The 21,387-nt window shown below is 34.7% G+C and overlaps 2 protein-coding genes across 3 annotated transcripts; one reads left to right on the forward strand and one right to left on the reverse strand.

Moving 5' to 3' along the window:
- Positions 1-278: 278 nt before the first annotated feature.
- LOC149580063 (uncharacterized) lies at positions 279-21,029 on the forward strand. 2 transcript variants are annotated; one of them, XM_089788799.1, is made up of 2 exons: positions 279-461; positions 20,622-21,029. In XM_089788799.1, the coding sequence occupies exon 2, from the start codon at positions 20,634-20,636 to the stop codon at positions 20,919-20,921; it is 288 nt and encodes a 95-aa protein (XP_089644925.1). In that variant the 5' UTR covers positions 279-461; positions 20,622-20,633; the 3' UTR covers positions 20,922-21,029. The 2 variants fall into 2 exon arrangements, with proteins under 2 accessions (XP_089644925.1, XP_089644916.1); XM_089788790.1 differs by having other exon boundaries at positions 279-427.
- On the reverse strand, positions 12,982-17,187 carry LOC149580064 (fructose-bisphosphate aldolase, cytoplasmic isozyme 1). Its single transcript, XM_089788778.1, has 2 exons — positions 17,103-17,187; positions 12,982-14,176 (listed from the first exon to the last, which is right to left on the reverse strand). Exons 1-2 carry the CDS (start codon positions 17,128-17,130, stop codon positions 13,131-13,133), a joined length of 1,074 nt encoding a protein of 357 aa, XP_089644904.1. The 5' UTR covers positions 17,131-17,187; the 3' UTR covers positions 12,982-13,130.
- Positions 21,030-21,387: the final 358 nt, after the last annotated feature.

Consider the following 21,387-nt stretch of genomic DNA (forward strand, 5'->3'; position numbering starts at 1 on the left):
CACAAGTGACATTAAATAATGCCACCTATTAAATACATTTTCCCTTTTAAAAAAATCATTTTCTTCTATTTTTTTTCACTTTCTCTTCCCTTTTATATATATAGTGATACAAGATGCTCATCAATTTATTAGCTACATATTTTTTGTAACCCAAATATACTAATATTTTTTAACTATATATATATATATATATATATATATAATACATTGCTACATTGTGACAGTGCCAAAAAAAAAAAAAAAACGTCCCCCCCTCGGAAAATCATTATGAAATTATCCTTAGATCATTCCTAATTTATTTTTGCAAGGCGCACGGTATTCCTTATGTGTGTATTGTACGCTACAAACAGATTCAAGGTGCTCGAGTTCGACGATGGAGCGACGATTTTATCTTGGAAGAATGATGTTGACGCTATCTCAGCTTGTAGTAAGAGTGGTTTTCTCTCAGCTTACTTAAAAAGGTTTTGCACTAGATTTAACTCGAAGAATTTGCCTTCAGGAGTAATTGCTTCGAGTCGTTTCGATTAGGGTTTTGTTTTATTTTTTGAATCATTTTGTCTTCTCTTGTGTTTGCATGCCTGTGCTGCATTATAGACTATATCAACTTTGTGAAATTAGCTCAAATACCTCGACGTTTTTAAACTAAAAACCTTGCTTTGATGGAGTGAAAACTTGTGGGGTTGTTCGGCTAATCGACTCTTTTTCTCTTTTGGACAATTGTTATTGAAAAATAGAACAGCAGAAAAAAAAGAAAAGAAGACAAGAAAAAACTTTCAGCTTGTTTTTATTGAATAATAGATGTCAATTTATCTAATAGCTTGATTCAACAACATTCCTAAATGACTGTTCATTAGATTGACAACAAACTACTTCATGATCGACAATACACACATAAACTTGACACTATTGAAACCTATTGACACCTAACTCAACACATCTACAATAAGAACTTGATTCAAACTAAAACTCTTTGGCTCAATCCTAAACTAAACTTGTGTTGCTAGCAACTCAACAAGGCTTGCCACAAGTGCAACAATTATTATTGACTACCATTGGAACATTAACTCCAACACCCTCAATGTGACAACTAAAGGAAACATTATTTAGAAATTATACTTTGAAAATATGCCACAGAAGAGTTTGACTCTCTCATAGTTATGCAGCTATCATTTAGCTTCGAAACACCATTGGACACACCATCTCTTCATAAACGATGCCAAGCTTCTAGACTTTCAGATCTTCCGAACTATTGGACACACTATCTCCACATGGAATGCCTCATAATCCTCATAAAGGTATAACTTCTCTGATCCTATAGCACCTCAAACTATTAGAGCATTCATCTAGCCTCTACTACATTTTTTCCTATTTTCAAAGCATAGACTTCTTCAAAATAAAATAAGATCTTCATTTTCAATGTTATCATCATCACTAATAACATCAGTTGATTCAGCATGAACAACTATATTTGTTGATTATTTAATTTTACCTTTGAGAAAGTCATTTGCACAAATTTTACAATTCATTGCAATATGCCCTACCTTTTTACAATAAAAACATTCGATTTCATTCTTACCATACATTCTCTTTCCCATATTGTTCTTTGAATATAATGCATAAATGAGTTGAGCATTTTCCCTTGTATCTTGTATAACTGTTATCTTTGCTTCAACTAAGAGTGCTGAAATCACATTTTCTAAAGTCTGTGAAGACATTTGACTGAGAGTAAAAACAACATTGCTATATTTTGAAGCCAAACTATTTAGCAAGACAACTTTAGTATCATCTTTATCAATTGCAACACCAACTTCAACTAGTTGTTTGATTAGAGATTTCAAATTACTAATGTGGTTACACAGTAATTTCATCAGACATTTTAAAACTAAATAGCTGCAACTTTAAAGAAAATTTTGCATTTGTTGTTTCTGCTCCAAACAACTTAGTTAGTCCATCCCAAATTTGTTTAGACGATTTCTCTAAATCAATATGATATAGTTCTGAATCTGAAAGAGCAAGACCAATAATAGACTTAGCTTTCTCATCTCTACTTTCCCAATCAATCTTCTTTTTATTATCTATAGGTACTATTTCAGTACCATTAACTATGTCCCACAAACATTTATTCATCAGCTGCATTTGCATTTTCACTTTCCATGTATGAAAATTTTGACCATTATATTTTTCTACAAGCGTATCCATTTTCAAAATTTTTTAAATAAAAATACGAAGATACCTTCCAATGTTGTACAACAACAACAAAATCTGTAGTAGGACGAGACTTCTTTGGAAATGGAGATGACTCTGATACCATATTGAAAAATAGAATAGTAAAAAAGAAGAGAAGAAAGAACTTTCAGCTTGTTTTTATTGGATAATAGATGTCAATTTATACAATAGCTTGACTCAACAACATTCCTAAATGACTGCTAATTAGATTGACAACAAACTACTTCATGATCGACAACATGCACATAAACTTGACACTACTAAAACTTATGGACACCTAACTCAAGACATCTACAATAAGAACTTAATTCAAACTAGAACTCTTTGACTCAATCCTAAACTAAACTTGTGTTGCCACAACTCAACAAGGCTTGTCACATGTGCAAAATTTATTATTGACTACCATTGGAACATTGGAACATTAACTCCAACAATTGTTTCCTTAAGTGAAAGATTTAGTTTGTCCATATCTAATTCACAACACTATCATTAGCAACATTTCACATAAAGCTTGCCGGATATGCAAGTGGGCAACAAAACCTCTGCCTTATTGGAATAAAAGTTGCATCACTTCTGAAATTTTGAAGCTCATCCACTGCTTCAAGGTTTTCTCTGCCATGGCTCTATTTTTTAATTGAATTAAAAATAAATGTTTATATAGTCAAGCTTACAACCAGTTCAAATGGAAACAGTTCACATTGGATAATAGCAATGAATATTAGACGACAGCACCTACATAACATATGATCTTTAAAACAAGTTTCTCCATATTGTATGAAATTCAAACACCATTTGAAACACCTTAGCATTAAGCCTCCAGTCTTGGATGGTAATTAACAAAAAAAAGTCCTTTATGTTAATTATTGTTAGTTGGACAGCTGTTATTTCTGACCCAGAAATAGCAGCACTATTTATGGGTAGCTTGGACAACTGTTCGTCCTTATCTATGAATAGTGGTTGTATTTATGGGTGGTTTGGACAGTTGTTTGTCCACTTGCCAAAAATTAGTAAATGGTTATTATTTACTAATTTTAGTGATTCCTTTTGGACACTTTGCAACCAATTCTATTATTGGCTGTCGAGTTGTCTTAATCTCAGCCATTGGTTAGATTTAATCTCGGTCGTTGGTTTACCAACAGGAGTAGTATAGAAAGGGGTCATTGGGTCATTTGGATTGGAAGCGCTTTGGAGAAGTAGTTTGCAGTGTTAGCAAACAGTCTTGCAGTGTTAGCAAGGGCGCAGTGTTAGCGCAGGGATAGCAGTGAGGAATATCAGCGGGAGAAATTAGGAGGTTGTCGGGGTTCTGCCAGTGAGAGGCAAGGAATTTTGTATCTCTTGATTTGCTGAAGTTTAATATAATTTCTCATCTGTAGAACTGGTTTTCCCTTAGGGGTTTTTCCAGGGACAATTTGTCTGAAAATATTGTGTTCATTGTGTTGCGCATTTCTTTCCGTATTTTATAAGTGAAGTTGCAGTTGTGTTATTTTTCGATATTAGCTGGAAATTTATTTTCAGCAGTTTAATAATCATTTATGATAGGAGATTAATAATCAGTGACTGCAATAGTTGATTTTTCACATGGTATCAAAGCATTGTTAAGGGTAGAAGAGTTTTGCCCTAGGAAAGAAATTTTGATCTCTTTAGATTTATTATTGCTTTAAACCCTTGAGATGGCTTCAGCTGGTTTGAGAGATCAAGACAGATTGGATGGTGCTTCAAATTTTGGTGTCTGGAAGGCCAGAATTTCTTTATTGTTGGAAGAGAATGGTATCAAGGATTATGCTACCAGTGTTGTAGCTGTACCAACGGATGCAACACAGCTTGCAGCATATAGGAAGGACGATGCCAAAGCGAGGAGGATTATCCTTGATGGTGTCAAGGATCATATTGTTCCACATATCTCGGAGCTAGATACAGCAAAGAAGATGTGGGACACCATTCTGAATCTGTACCAGAATGCTACCACCAACAGGAAGTTGATTCTTAGAGAGAAGCTAAAGAATACCCGAATGAATCAGGGAGAAGATGTCACAAGTTACCTCACCAGGCTCAGACTTGTCAAGGATGAGTTAGCAGCTGTTGGAGATAGCCCTAGTGATGATGAGGTAGTGAGAATAGCCCTAAATGGGTTTACTAAACAATGGAGTGTCTTTGTTCAAGTTGTCAGTGGATGAGATACTTAACCGAGTTGGGATCGACTATGGACTGATTTCACTCAGGAGGAGTTTAGACTAAGTCTTGTCAATGGGGCCAACAAGAGTCAGAAAAATGAGGTGGAACAAGAGGACTTTGCCCTAGCGGGTAAAGGGAAAGCAAAGAAGGGATCTAGCAAAGGACCAAATTCACAAAGTGAAAAGAAGAAGAAGGACCTTTCTAAGGTCAAGTGCTTTAGATGTCACGAGTTTGGCCACTATGTCAGTGATTGCCTAGAGAGGAAAAAGGGTAAGAAGCAGGTGGCAGCTTCAACAAGTGCAGAAGAACTCTCCAGTAGAATGGAAGATGAGTTTGCACTCGTAGCTTGTATGGTTAGCTCAACCTCATAGTGTGTTTGGTATATAGATAGTGGGGCATCATTTCATATGACAGGAGTTAGAGAGTACTTCTCCAGTTACAAGGAGGAGGACACCAACATCCAGATTTCTATGGGAAACTTGTCCAAACTCAACCCTGTTGGGAAAGGGATTGTTCAGTTTCAGAGGGAGAATGGAAAGATAATTCCTCTTCATGATGTGTTATATGTGCCAGGCTTAGGTATGAATTTGATTTCTGTATTTGTTCTTCAGGATAGAGGGTATAATGTACTCTTTAGAGGGACACATGTGTTGATTAAACACAAGGATTGGAAATCACCCATAACTATTGGAGTTAGGAGTGGTCGCCTTTATAGATTGCAGTTTGATACTCCTAAGGCACTTATGAGCAAAAGTAATCCTAGAGATCTTGGAGAGCTATGGCATAGGAGAATGGGCCATATTCATCATGGAGCACTTAGATTGCTTCGTGAGACCGTGACAGGTGTTCCAGAGGTGAGCACAAAGCATGATGATGTATGTAAGGGATGTGTGTTGGGGAAGTTTGCGAAAGCGTCTTTTCCAAGGAGTGACACCAGATCTAAGGGTGTTCTTGATCTAGTACATTCAGATGTTTGTGGACCGATGTCAACGAAATCTCTCAGAGGATATGAGTACTATGTTACTTTTATTGATGACTTCTCTAGAAAGACCAGGATATTCTTCTTGAAGACTAAGGATGAGGTTTTCAGTCGATTCCAAAAGTTCAAAGCTCTTGTGGAGAACTCGACAGGAAAGAAGATAAAGGTTCTTCGGTCAGACAATGGAGGCGAGTACAAAGGAAATGTCTTCTAGGAGTTCTGCACCAGAGAAGGAATCAAGAGAGAATGGACTGTTCCTTACAATCCACAGCAGAATGGAGTTGCTGAGAGGAAGAACCGTTCTATATCAAAGGTAGCAAGAGCTATGCTACATGACTAGGACATGCCTCGTTACTTATGGGCAGAGGCATGTAATACAGCAGTCTACATTCAGAATAGAGTTCCACACAAGGTGCTAGGGAAGATGACACCAGAGGAGGCTTTCACAGGGAAGAAGCCAGATGTTAGTCACTTCAGGATATTCAGGAGTTTGGCATATTGTCATATTCTTGGAGATACACGTACAAAGTTAGATCAGACTGCAGAGAGGGGGTACTTTGTTAGGTACAGTGAGACCTCAAAGGCATACATGATTTTCATTCCGGGGACTAAAAGAGTTATTGTCAGATGGGATGTCAAGTTCATGGAGGACAAGGCATTCAAGAGATCCAGAGATTTGCCAGCAAATGATCAGAGTAAGCAGCCAATAGAAGCTCCAAGACCAAGTCAAAGGCAGCAAAGCTCAAGTACAATTACCAGTACGAGTGTAGACTCAGTTAGTGAAGATTCACAGAGTATGGAGCAACGAGTGCAACAGAAAATGCATCTAGAAGACTTAGACTTAGAGGTTGACATTTCATCCTCTACAGTTGTCAGCGGGAACCATCTAGTTCCAGATACACAAAGGGATACTCAGGAGTTTGTGGGAGCTCCTAGGAAGAGTACTAGACAACGAAGACAACTAGCCAAGTTCAATGACTATGTGGCATTAGTTAGTCAGTTGGTAGATAGTGAGCCTTCTAGCTATCAAGAAGTTGCAGAACATTAGGTATGGCAAGATGCTATGGTTGAGGAATATTCTTCAATAATGCAGAATGATGTGTGGGAGGTAGTACCTAGACCAACAGATAGGGCTGTAGTTGGATCACGCTGGATCTATAAGATAAAGCACGGTGTAGATGGTAGCATCGAGAAATACAAGGCTAGGTTTGTGGAAAAGGGATTCTCTCAGAAGGAGGGAATAGACTATGAGGAGACATTTGCTCCAGTTGCCAGGTATACTTCTATACGAGCTGTAATCTCACTTGCAGCACAGATGGGATGGCAGATCCATCAAATGGATGTCAAGACAACATTCCTCAATGGTGAGTTGAAGGAGGAGGTATACATAGAACAACTAGAAGGCTTTGTAGCACACAGCAAAGAGACCCACGTGTGCAGATTGAAGAAAGCATTGTACGGACTCAAGCAGGCTCCTAGAGCGTGGTATGAGCGCATTGATACATACTTGCAGAAAATGGGCTTTGTGAAGAGTGAAGCAGATGCTAACCTCTACTACTTGATGGTTAGGGGTGAGATTCTCATTCTTGTTCTTTATGTGGATGACCTATTTTTTACAGGTTCACTAGGGCTCATAGTGGATTGCAAGAGGAACCTTGCAGAAGAGTTCAAGATGAAGGATTTAGGACTTATGCACTACTTTCTAGGCATGGAAGTGTGGCAGACAGATGGGGAGATTTTCCTTGGTCAAGGGAAATATTGCATTGAAATCTTAAAGAAATTCGAGATGGAGGATTGCAAAGCCATGTCTACACCCATGATCATGAATTGGAGGAAGGTAGATACAACTAAGGAGAAGGATGTAGATCCCACTTTATATAGACAGTTGATTGGTTCGCTTATGTATTTGGTCAACACTAGACCAGATATAGCATTTGCAGTAAACTCTCTTAGTCAGTTCATGGTTGAACCAAAAAGAATGCATTGGATAGCAGCTAAGCATGTGCTACGTTACTTGTGTGGTACAGTCGAGTATGGGATCAGATATGTTCGAGGTGAAGGTATCAAGTTGATAGGCTATACTGACATAGATTGGGTAGGAAGTACAACAGACAAAAGGAGCACTTCAGGGTGTTGTTTCAGCTTGGGATCAGGAGTTGTATCTTGGTTCAGCAGGAAGCAAAAGTCTGTGGTATCATAATCATTTATGATAGGAGATTAATAATCAGTGATTGCAATAGTTGATTTTTCACACTTTATGATAAATCAAATCTAGTGAATGTTACGAACCAGGGATTCCTTTCCACTCCCATTCCCACCCCCAAGGAAATTGAATGCCACATCTTAGATATTCAAATTCGACAATTTACATATTTACAAAAGTTCCTGGAAAATGCTAGGGAACAAAAAGTTTTTGAATAAAAAAAAAAGCATAGCTCTAAAGGATTAATAACTGGCGATTCAATGTCTAGATATTAATAATATCTATTAGACGATATGCTAGTGTAATCACCTAAAATTGGTAGTCAAATCAATTATCCCCAAGTCTTAATCATGTGAACAAAATCCTATCAAAAGAGTAATTTTGATCTCCATTATGCAATTGACTTCAAATCATACAATTTTATAATTCATCAAGCAATTAAGAATCAGTCATCAACGGTATTAATTCATTAACTAATCCTAGCTGTTTAATTAAATCAAGAGATTGAAATACCATAACTGGAGAAATTAACTAATGTGAGTTAATTAATTGCCCTATTATCCACCTCAACTACAAATGGACAAACAAGTAATTCCAAGGTTGCAGTGGGATCGGGGTACTTGGGTACTTAGGGTACCAGTACGGCTTGGGTACGTCAATTTTTCCTATTATATAATTTCATATTTATAAATAATCTAACAATGAGTCATATTAATGATTTTTCGACACGAGCAGTGTTAAAAGTTTGATGTTTTCAGTTTCAGATTTGTAATATGTTTTTATTAATAATAAATAATAAATGTTTAGATGAATTACAGAGAAGGCGAGCTTTTAACATGAACACAAAGATCATAAATCATATAACATATTGCAAATGACAGACTTCTGACTTGAACAGTGATAAAGTCTACTGTGTTTCAGTATTGTATCAAAGTTTCGAACTTATTTTGTATTGAATCAAGCTTGATAAACAAGCTGATACTCAAACACAGAACCAAAACAAAAAGTAGAATTCTTAATAAAGGTCCTTAGCTTGATGCTCTCCAATGAGTACCTAGCACTTGGGCTATGTGTACCTGGTTCTTGGGGACGCGTCCCGGGGGGTGGGTACGTGCACCCATGCAACCTAAGTTAATTCCATCCACTAAAGATTCAATTGCATTGATAACTCAAAGTCGTAATCTTGACGACTCATTGTGTTCAATTGCATTGATAACGGAAGTCCTAATCTCAATGATTCATTGCAAATCGATCTCAACCATTGAATTTAAACTCAAATCTCTTCCCTCCCATTTCCCAAAATTGGAAATCTATAAGTTGACACCTGATCAGGACATTTCATATCTAGATTTTATGCAATTACATGCTGTCCAATTGAGTTTAGCATCCTTATCATAGAAATTGCATAGTTTTCTAACATCATTTTTTTGGTTAATCTCTACATACTGTCCAATTGAGTTTAGCATCCTTAGAAGAGCAATTGCATAGTTTTCAACATCATTTTTTTGGTTAATCTAGATCAATTGTATCAATTGCACTTGAGTTGTATTCATAATTTGAAAATTTGAATCTTCCATTTTGTGATTGCCTATTCAATTAGATTATCATGGCAGTTGCTTAGCTTTCAACATCATTTGTTTTGTCAATCTAGATTAATTAATCAAATTCACTTGGTTGTATTTATAATTTGAATCTTCCATTCCCATTTTGTGATTGTCTATTCAATTAGATTATCATAGCAATTTCTTAGGTTTCAACATCATTTTTTTTTTGTTTGTTTTTGTTAATCTAGATCAATTAATCAAATTCGCTTAGTTGTATTTCTAATTTGAATCTTCCATTTTGTGATTGTCTATTTAATTAGATTAGATATACATTCTGAAAGCAAATCTACCTAATCAATTGAATCTTCACAACTAGAAAACAATGAGATGCTCTTTTATACATTATTTGTTTCCTTTGATTGATTTTGAATACTAACCCTTGAAATTAATGTTTCATTGAAGTCACTTCATTGGACAGGTTTGAAAGTCACAATTTCACACTCACTACTAGTACTGAAACGGACGGCTTAAACATCACACACTAAGCTTCATTACAAGAAAAAGTGTTACATAGTCAAAGTTGACTTGTTTATTCCAAGACATCACACACTAAGCTTCATTACAAGAAAAAGTGTTACATAGTCAAAGTTGACTTGTTTATTCCAAGCTTAATTTTCTCCTTAGTATGTGAAGTTTAAGGGTGGCTTTGAAACTGTTTGTCGCGGGCCCAAATAACAGATATCACAAACATACAGTGAACCAATAATGTATCTTTTATCATTCATTCCTGTTTTTCCTTATTTATTGCAAATGCTTTATCCACAAAATCAGTTTCATGATGATAGTAGTGTTTCAACTTGAACCAGATAAATGACTAGGTACCGAGTCTTAGAAGTACAATTGTCACCTTGCGAACCAATCATTATGAAAGGAAATATTTATAAGGATAGATTAATAGCTTTAAAAGGAGCCATCTGTGAGACTATTTTGAAAAGTTTTTAACCCTATAATAGGATCAGAAGAGCAATGTTTTTTTAATTGACCAGGAATTATTGCAAGGAGCTCAATTCTATTCCCAGACATAGGGTAAAAGATGAAGAATGGGCAAGCTGTTCCATTCACTACAGAAATGCATTAACCTTTCAAATAACGATTTTACTCTTGACGCAGTTGTAACAACACAGTTAGACAGATTCGAACGTAAAACTTGACATTCTAATGGTAGCAGATTTGATTCAGATATTACACCAAACAAGCTTAGCATTTAGTTTAAATAATACTTGCAATATGTATTGTGCTATACCCTTTGAAACTAATAATTACAATAGGATATTAAGATCTATAAATCAGTTGTACAGACTCACCTGCACAATACAATCTTGCAACCCAGAGTTTGAAACATCTAATTCTAACCTGTTGGATCATACCAACCAAGGTGAGTGTAGACAATTTCTGATGTTTCCAGAGCCGTTTAATCATAGAGCATACCATCTAAAACGAGTGACAATGGTGGCAATTGACAAACAGTACTACAGACAGAATTACACCACAAAGATGTCTGAAACTTATTTCATGTATCTAATGCGGTGTCTAGCAATATTTCATTACAACTAAGGTAGTGTATGTCATCCATCAATTAATTTGCTCCATGACAAATATCTATTTTGTACAGTCAGCTTTCACCTACACCACTGAGCCACTCCCGCAGCAAGGGTTTTCTGATCAACTTATATTTGTTGAGAGTCCAAAGGCTCATGTAGGCATCCTATTTTAGTAACCTGCAAATCAGCTCTTCCCAGTGGTCCATGAATCAACAGACATTCATCTGAGGATGTTATAATATGACCAGCAAGCTGCAAGTCTATTTAAATTTTCTCCAGACAACCCATACAACTTATTCATCCAATCAAGGTTCGTTCTTCTCGTTTTATTCAAGACACTCCATAAGAAAGATTTTAAAAAGATCGCCATTTAAAACAATTTCTGAATAATTTGGGTGCAAATGAGGCATTCAAATTAGTTTTCAAGCTTATTGATACATTACCAAATGAACTACCACCGATTTATTAAATGAGACCTTTATATGAGTTTTGTATATGACATGATCATAAAAACTTTAGTTTTCATCTCCTCATCAATATGTGCCCATGTATTAAACTGAATGGCCATGTTCATGAAACTTGCCTAGAGCTGTTTGAAGACTACCCTTGCGTTGGATACATGAAGAGAATTTGGTATTCAGTTCAAGCCATCGTATTCTTTTTCATCACAATAACTTCCTTCGGACCACTGTCTTCTTTCAGCTTTTGATTAAAGCATAAAGGTTAAACTTGAGAAGCTGATCCATCCTGTGTGCATTTTTTCTCCAAGACAAAAAATTACTTGTGAAATGGTGTTTTTTTGGCACTAGCAATAATGTTACCTTAAATGATGGCTTTGACATTGGAGAAGCACTCTTGTTTTACAACATTGTAGGTGTGGTTCGTAGTCACAGAATTGACAGGTATCAAGGGAAAATTTGTACTTTAAAACATCAAAGGGGCCACATTTCTAATTTAACCGAAATTTCTGCCATCGATAGTGGAGAAATGACTCCATTGCTACCTGGAATTCTAAGCAGCAGTCAAAAAATTTAAGCAAGGGCAAATAGTTTATAGTTTTTATCTTTTTGAAATTAATTAATTTTTTGTTTTTTTGCAGATAGCAGAGGTTGGTTAAGGTTTATCTCACATCAACTGAACTTGGCCCTCTTCACTAGGGCTCAAATTGTTTTAAGAAGTTAATAATATTGGTCAATGGTACTCTTGATCATGGTTGGTTGCAAATATTGGTCTTGTTTAAATCAGGTGTGCCATGCATGGTTATTGTTATTGCATCCTTTAAACATAGGTTTTTTCTGAAAAGCAAATAATAGTCCATTTCCAGAGGTAACTGTGATCTCTTAGCAGATATTTCCACTCTTTTACCCAAGGTGGTCATTCATGTTCTAGTTAAATCAAATCATAGTTGGCTAGAATTCCAAAAGCCAAAAATTAAAAAGACTCTCTTGATAGAAGGTTCTGGGAAATTTTGTGGGGTTCAATGTGGGTTAACTGTTCTTTTGGGATATACTAACAGGCTAAATCACAACTATTGGATGGACCTCCCTTGCACTGGATTAGGATCTTACTCCCGAATGGATCATACCTGGATCCAAATGGCATGAGGGATGAACTGGTAACAGACATCCAGTTTAATAAAAGTTTTAAAACTGCTTATGGTTTTATCTAAATATATTAGATATGTATATTGTATTCTGTCAAAAACACCAGTAAAAATTTACGTTCCTAGTTGTTTCCTTTGGTTAGTATAGGTTATTGTAAACAGTAGAGCAGTTGTTTCCTCTGATTAGTATAGGTTACTGTAAACAGTAGAGCAGAGGAACTGATCACAACCGATTTCTTCAAAGTTACTCCTGCAACAATCATTTATTCAAGTCATCTCTCATTGTAATACTGTTGCTTTCTATGTAGGCATGCAAATGAAATTCTTTGCAGACTCGGTAAATATCACAATCTCCTAAATCATTTGGTCAAAAACGAAAGCTAACTATATTTCTCAAATATCCAGACAAGATGGTAGAAAATTAAGGTCACAATTATTTTTCTATGTGCATTTTCTCCCATACATCTGATGCATATAATGCAAATGCAAATATAAATGGTGATAAGTTCAGGAGTCTATATAAGGCATATATGCTTCTGGAGAACAATTTTTTCTACTATCTTAGCCAACAGGATGCTAATGCTATAAGGAAACAAAAAGTGATCAACCTTGAATTTATCTGCTCCCAACTGTTCAAACTTCATACTACCTACTTACATAATACTTGAAGATAATATTGAATTTAAAATTTCAAAAATACATTCCTATGTTTCTACTTAATCATATCAAATGCAGTTGGTAGCTTGATCAAGAACGCAACAAGTAAAATTAGTAGGCACTGTGTAGTAAAATCACTACAAGATCAGTATTTATAATCCTTAACATGAAGGCTTTCAGTGGCAAGCCCAACACCAGCATCTCCGCCATATTTGCCTAGGGTTGCTTCAGAATTGGCCTTGCAGCGAACAAGGAATGCCTTCTGTGCAGCATCCACATTCTCCTTTTTCCCAGTCCATGTCTTAAGGGTACTCTGCTGCAGTGCTCGCCCAAAGGAAAATGACAAGGTCCATGGTTTGATTGTGTTGAGTTTATTCATTGCATTCAAGTTCTTGGTGGCTTCTTCTTCACTTTGACCTCCAGAGAGAAAAACAATGCCAGGAACTGCAACTGGAACAGTTCTCTGCAATGCTGTTACAGTGTACTTGGCTATTACCTCCGGGGAGACCTTGGGACCATCTGAACCAGGGGTTACCATGTTGGGTTTCAGCAGAGTGCCCTCCAAAAGGACATGATGATCATTCAAAGCTTTATAGCAAGCTGCAATAACTCTTTCTGTAACTTCAGCACATTTTTTTATATCATGAGGTCCATCAGTTAAAACCTCAGGTTCCACGATTGGAACCAGGCCATTCTCTTGGCATATTATTGCATAGCGGGCCAACCCATGAGCATTCTGTTGGATTGCAAGTTCTGAGGGTTCAGTTGGGCCAATTTTGAGCACTGCTCTCCACTTAGCAAACCTTGCACCAGCTTTGTAATACTGCTGGCATCTTGCTGCAAGCCCATCATGTCCCTGTGTTGTTGTTTCCCCATTTGTACCAGCCAAATCAACCGTTCCCTTATCCACTTTGATACCAGGTACTACTCCACCTTCCTGGAGTACTTCAACAAAGGGCTTGCCACTTGCTGTTTTCTGGTAAAGAGTTTCTTCAAAAAGTATAACTCCACTTATGTACTGAAGAGCACCTGGAGCAGTGAAGAGCAATTCTCGAAGTGCCTGACGATTGGCCTCTACATTCTCAACATTGATGCTTGCCAGGCGTTTGCCAATTGTGCCAGTACTCTCATCTGCTGCAAGAATACCCTTTCCAGGAGTTGCAATGTACTTGGCAGTCTTAATGAGCTCATCTACATTGTGAAAATGTAAAGTATAGTTCAGTTAAGGAACTCAAAAGATAATTTTGGTATGCAAACCTTAGGCAATAGGTGAAACTTGTTTCAGTTGAGCTCACAAAAAATGTGATGGAAATTTTCATCTCCCACTAAATTGGATAAGAGTTAAAACTTCCTTATGCACACAGAAATCCAACATATAAAAAATTGTAGTATATATTATTTACTAAAACAGGAGAACCAGAACATAAATAAGATACAAAATGTTTCCATAATCCATGATAGTGATTAAGCGTGCTCCAGATTTTGTAAAATTTAATATTCACGGGGTTTAGCAAATGAGTTGATGAATCCAAAATGCAAAGGTCAAATATTGCAGGATAAAAAATACTGCAAAATAATTTTGGAAAGAGTGTTGCCTCCTAGCAATTAACAGGTTTGTGTATGGAAATTCTTAAAAAGAAAACAATGAAGCAATATGTCGATTCTTTAGCAAATCTTATATCAAACTCGAGTCTTCTGAACATTGTTACACACTGTAAAAAAAATTGAAATTAAGTAATCCTGAAATACCATGTTCTAGAAATCTCCTCATTTCTAAAGGATTAGTGTAAGGCAATCGGCTTCCAGAATGCAAATCCAAACATAAGAAAATCTATTGCTAACAATTTAATTTGTAAATGTACTTCTATATCGAATGACCAAAGATGGTAATGAATGAAACACTTGCACCTTTTCAATTATTCTAGTTGGTCAGCATTAACATTGAGAAAAACAAAGTAAGCCTCAAACTTATTAAATGTAAAAAAAAAAATATCGCAGAAAATTACCAAAGCAGCCAATTCACTTATTAATTTCAACCTGTCCTATTGATGTTGAATAAAGAAAGGCTTAACATTTGTTAAATACGGAACAAAAATGGCAGAAAAACAGCAAACCGGGCAATTCCCTACATTTTGCATTAAATCTGTAAAAACAAAACGAATGAAAAAAGTTGAAACACAAAAATTTACTTCCTTTATTCAACCATCATCGGAAGAAACAAAGCCAGCCTGAAAATTTCTAAACCATCACAAACAAAATTGACAGATAAATACGACAGGAGTCCATTCATTCCATTAATTCCAATAAAGTCCAAACTAAAGTTAAATCTTGCAATCTATTTATAACGAAAAATCTAAAATGAAACCCTTGGTATGAATGCAAACCATCTTCGATTTTCATCAATTGCACACCATAAATTCTCTGAATTCTCCACTCACCCAATACCCTGAAAACATAATCTCAATAGCCTGTGTTTTCTACATGAAATGTCCACAAAAGTAAGAATTGTTACAAGCTAAAGTTGCCGTTGCACTAAAAGATCAACCTGTTAATGTCTGATACAACCACTAGACTTATAGAACACAGGGGTGGCTAAGCCATGTCACAAATCCCAAAGGGAAACGTTGGCGGTTAGAGCAATAATTCCCCCTCACTGTTACCCAAGGAGATTCAAACTTCTGACCAAGCTCTGATACCACTTGTTACAAGCTAGAGTTGCCATTGCACCAAAAGATCAACCTGTTAATGCCTGATACAACCATTTGATACAACCATTTGACTTGTAGAACACAGGAGGCGATTAAGCCATGTCATGAATCCCTTCATTGGTGGTTAGTCCAACAAGAATATCACATGCAATACTTCATCAGTTGCACATCAGACCACAAATTCCCCATATTACCTCTGAATAGCCCAAAAACATAATCTCAATAGCCTGCATTTCCTACATCGAATGTCCACAAAAGTAAGGATATCACACGCAATACTTCATCAGTTGCACATCAGACCACAAATTCCCCATATTACCTCTGACCCAGTAATGTCATACCGTAATTCTATTAATTACCAATTCCCATTCACTGTGAATTGAACTTGGGAGATCAATTTACTAAATATATTTGCCACCAGACAAGCTCTTTCTCATTTAGGAATTTAGTACATAAATTTACCAAAAATCTTTGCCACTAGACAAGCTCTTTTTGATTTGTACATTAATACAGAATGTTCATTAAAATAAGGATATCAAGGAATACCCATTAAAGGATATGACACGCAACATTTCATCAATTGCGCACCAGTCCATAAATTCCTATTATTGCCTTTGACCCAATAGCTGAAAACGTAATTCTATTAATTATCAATGCCTACATTCAGTGCGAATTGAACATAGGACATCAAACTGCCAATTGCCTTTGCCACCAGACAAACTCTTTTTCATTTGTTAGCTCTATAGCCAAGAGACCAAAACAAGTGAAAACTAACACTATATATACAGTAACAACAATTGAATAAGCCTAAAACTGAAGCCAACGTTATAACATCTGTTAGCTTAATACCTAAAACCAGTGGTTAATTATATATATGTCTTTGGGTTCCATTGTGTAAGTTTTTCTAACATCATCGTTTCTCCTCAACTCAGTAGGATTCGAAATGTTGATTAGAGATGTCATGTTAAATAAACTTACACAATGCAATCCAGAAAAAAAATGATACGTTTCCATGGATTGGGGAAATCTAATAGCTTTGAATTATATATATATTCAAGGCATTCAAAACTCAAAAAACTACAGCTAAGACAATTAAAAATCCATCTTGTCTGCAATTTAACAGATACAAAAACTGCATTCAAAGACAGAATTTTAGCTCTAACCAATCCAATACAGAATGAAAGACAGTAAAATAATACAAATTCTACAAATCAGTTGAGGTGAAAGAATGAAACCGAAATGAATGTTCATTGATATAGATACAAGAACTGCAATTCAGAAGGCAGGATTTAAGCTCTAGCAAATTCAATACAGAAGAAAAACCAAAAAACTCGAAAAACCAAAATCTAATGTATCATCTGTTGAGCTGAAAGATTGAAACCGAAATGAATGCTCATTGATGGGATTACCCGTGTATTTTCCGAGATACGCCGACATTGTGTCTTGAGGAAAAATTGAAACGCCCACTTCAGATGAAATGTTGAATGCAACGTTGCGTTGTAATTGAAGTTCCTAGAGCTTTAAAAAGGCAACTGGCCGGGAAAATATCGTGGCGAATATTCGCACACGAATTCTGACATCGCGGTAACTCTGTCGGCGGTCGGTTTTATCCGAGAGGCGGTGGACACGTGTCAACACGAGAGCCATCCGGCATGGCTAAGACAGGGATAATGAAACGGGTGACTCACTTTCTGCCAGCTGGCATGACATGTGGAATATGCGCGGCGAATAAACTTTGTGCCGCGACCCACTTATATTGGCCTTGGACACCTGGCCCGTGGGAATGTGACACGTGGCGGTTGCTATCCGCAACAGCCCACAGATTTACCGAAAGCTGAAAGTGGTGGTTGTTTTTGACTGAGATTTTGGATAGAAAGTTCTTTTTTAGTTGGAAATCAAACGCCACGTCAGGATTTTAGTTTCTATTTTAGTCTTATATTCAGTGATGAGATGATTTGTATGGGTTTTTCCCTAGTATGAAGTTGTTCTCGAGACACGTGGTTTTGTCTAATTACTCATAGTTTACTAGTGGTTGGATTTTGAATTCCAAATTAGCATAAGAATAATATTTTAAGTTTTTGGATGGAGACTTCTACTCAATATTTGTAGCTATTTTTTATATTAGAAATAACAGTTTCAGAATCAAAAAAAACACCGGAGTATCAATACGAATATACACAAGGAGGTCAAGCCGCACCCAGAAGAGAAAGTATCAGTTGAACATACAAAGCAACAAAAGGAGGAAAAGCAAAACTAGCTATTGGATATGGGAGGTCTAAATAGTGAAAACAATCTAAGGGGTTGTTCAAATCATTTTTTCAAGAAGTAAGACTTTATTGATATGAATGCACATGGGAAGAGGTTACATGGAGAAGAACAAAATGACGATTTAAGATATGATTCTTGGTTTTTTGGACTCTTGAATATCATTAAAATTCCTTCATTCAGAAGTTTAGTTGGTTAGGCTCATGAGTGGGATTTCAATTTACTTAACTTTCAAACAAAGATTTAGCAATTGCTATATTGGAAAGTTCTCTGTCTCGCAAAGAAAAACATTTGGGAAAATGACAATGATGGAAGGAGAGGGATACATACAAGTGCAATTTTTGAGTGAAAAAAGTGAATTTGTGGGTTATAGAGGTTGTTTTGGTCTTAATTCATTTACAAATATGGTAATAATCAATTGCTTAGTTTTGGAGACATTTTTTTAATTTTTACAATTTGGAAAAAAAGGTTTAATCAATGTCTTTGACCAAAATCTATAGTTTTGAAGTGAAACTTGACATTGGAAATGTAAGAAGATTGACTTATGGCACATCTATTATCACATACCATTAGATATATCACATTATATAACCTTTGCTGTTGATTATACAACTAGTAGTTGCACCCAAAAGAGGTGCAATATTTTAGCCAATAAAAAAATTCTTTAGTATTAATATGAATGTGCATTCCTCTCTTTTTTTCCCCCTCTAAGTGAGATTACAGCGATAGCAATATATATTGTGCATCATTTGGAAAGAGTGGACTACATGTTTCAATTTTGAGAAATTTCTCATTCTTTAATGCTTTTCATTTTTTAATTCACATAGTAAATAGCGATATGTCCACACATTTGCAATTTGAATCCGGTGGGTTCATGAAGTGAATCAACTATCAATGTCACATTTTCTTTGCCTTCTGTGATTGTTTTCTTTGGCTTCTCCTCTTTCTCTTCCTCTTCCTCGCATTCTTGTCCTTCTCTACCACCACCACCACCTCCTCCTCCTCCTCTTCCTCGTTCATTTTCTTCTCCTCCTCCATCTCCTCCTCCTTCGTCTTGTATCCTCCTCATCCTTTTCTTCCTCTTCCTCCCCTTTGCCTTCTCCCTTCTCATCCTCTTCTTCCTCGTCCTCTCCCTTGCCTTCCTACTCCTCTTTGTTTTAGCATCTTTTGTGTTTTGTCATGAGGATTATGTTGAATAATTTTTTTATCACAATCTATTTGATCTATTATCCTAATATTACCATTATCTATTGTTTATTTGTTATAATGTTTACTTTAATATTAAAGAATTTTTTTTTGTACTAAAGTAAAAAAGTTATTATACTTATTTAAATTTATTTTGATTTTATAATACTTTCATAAAAAATTATCTACATGTTGACAACCACTTTTATTATAAATTAAATATGCTTATATAATCCATTAGTTAATTAGTATTCTTGCTAATATAGATTTATATTATTTATTTTTTAAATATTCAACTTCTAGTTTTGCATTTTCAAATTAGATAAATATGTGTAAGATGTGTAACTCTCATCTAGATACTTACCACAAGTTTATGTATATTTTTATAGTTTTGAAATGGGGATTGATTTTATTTGTCAATTTGATTTTATATTGTCATAATGTTTTAATTAATATTAAAGATTAATTTTGATTATATTTTTCTTATTAAGATTTTTATGATATTTATTTTTATAATTTCTATTTTTTATTATTAGATTTTTAATTGATTTTTTAGATTTTTTAGAAATGATTAAAGGTTATTTCAAATTAATTAATTATATTGTACTATCATACAATCTTATTTAATCTTATTTTATTTAGTTATCTAGATAATTGGATCAAAATTTTTAATTAAAACTTTAAATATAAATGAACATATAATTTATATCATATATTTTAGTTAATTTAATAAAAAAATGATAATTTCTATTAATTGATGAAATAAAAGTATATTATTCATTTTTATAGTTTTAAAACGACGATTGATTTATATGTCAGTTTAGTTTTATATTGTCATAATTTTTTTAATTAGTACTAAAGATTAATTTTCATAATTTTTTCTTAATTTTTTACAACATTTTATTTATTTAAATTAATTTCTATTTTAGATTTTTTATCAAAATTTTAAATGATATTTTGTTTCATTTTAAAATTTGGAAGCTAATTATGATCACAATTTAATTAAATTTTAACCTTTAACTTGAAGTCAACATTAATTTTTTTAAAAGAAATTATTCAAGATTATTCCAACAATTTTTTTACTTGTCTATTATGCTTAATTAAATATATTGTACTTTCAAGCAATTTAATTTAATTTTTTTTTATTTACTTATCTAAATAATTGAATCAAAATCTTATATTACAATTTTAAATAATAATGAATGTATAATTTAAGACATATCTTCTTTACTTGTCATTTTGCTAGGATTATATGGATTTTTTTTGGAATATCTATAACTGATCATGTCTCTGTGCTAGATACTATTCTTGGAAACATATTTGGTCTCAAGAAGGATGCTAACTTTTTTTGGAATATTCTCTCTTCTCATATTCTTTGGTTTATTTGGAAAAGTAGAATTGAGGACAAATTCCAAGATGTTGGTAGATCCCTTACTTTGTTTCAATTGAAACTCATACGCTTTAAGATTATCTTGCAGGTGTGCTGCATTATGAAACTTGAGAAGAACAAGCTAAAAAGATTTCTCCGTGATGGGCACGCTACTATGTTCATCTACGAAATGAAACATGGGCTGGAACGAGCTAGCATTATTGATGACCGGGCTGCTTTTGAAGAAGCCCTTAAGCGGCTGATTAAGGAGATGCGGGATACTAGAGGCCCTTTTTCTAATAGACTTGAGTTCTTTGCTCATATTCTTGAGCGAAAGAAAGTTGTTTGGATGGAAGGAGAGGTGGGATGGACTGCGTGGATTGATGATTGTGATGATATTCTAGATTAGCTTATCTAATTTCTCTTTTTGTAATCTTCCTGAAACTATTACATATTGTGCTAGTTGACTGATCATGGATTACCAGTTGAACTAGGAGGTTGAGGTTCGCCTCCCCTCTTTTGATATTGTTCATTTCTTTTTGATCTACCGATTATTTAATTTAAAAAATGTATAATTTATATCATATATTTAATTAATTTAATAAAAAATGATAAATTATATTGATATGGTGAAGTAAAAACATATGAATGTAAATATAAAACTATTTCTCATGTGTCTTTCATTGTTTTTAACCTATTGTCATGCCAAATATTATCTAAACTTCCTTATGTGCCTCTATTTCCTCACATTTTACATATTAATGTATTGTGGTGTAAATTCTATTGAAATCTACACATGCATTTAATAATACAAGTGAGAATATAATGAAACCTTTTTTAATTTATTCAAATTATATGTTTATTCATTTTATAAT

This window comes from Cupressus sempervirens, chromosome 1 (genome assembly GCF_028749045.1).
Source record: "Cupressus sempervirens isolate cs-2001-9-10 chromosome 1, ASM2874904v1, whole genome shotgun sequence".
NCBI classification, from domain to species: Eukaryota; Viridiplantae; Streptophyta; class Pinopsida; order Cupressales; family Cupressaceae; genus Cupressus; species Cupressus sempervirens.

Excerpts from the sequence above, each read along its gene's own strand:
- LOC149580063 (XM_089788790.1), top strand. The coding sequence starts at position 374 with ATGGAGCGACGATTTTATCTTGGAAGAATGATGTTGACGCTATCTCAG. Across the intron at positions 428-20,621 it reads TGACGCTATCTCAGCTTGTA|GTGTGCTGCATTATGAAACT; the intron begins GTAAGAGTGGTT and ends ATTATCTTGCAG.
- LOC149580064 (XM_089788778.1), bottom strand. The coding sequence starts at position 17,130 with ATGTCGGCGTATCTCGGAAAATACACGG. Across the intron at positions 14,177-17,102 it reads GTATCTCGGAAAATACACGG|ATGAGCTCATTAAGACTGCC; the intron begins GTAATCCCATCA and ends TTCACAATGTAG.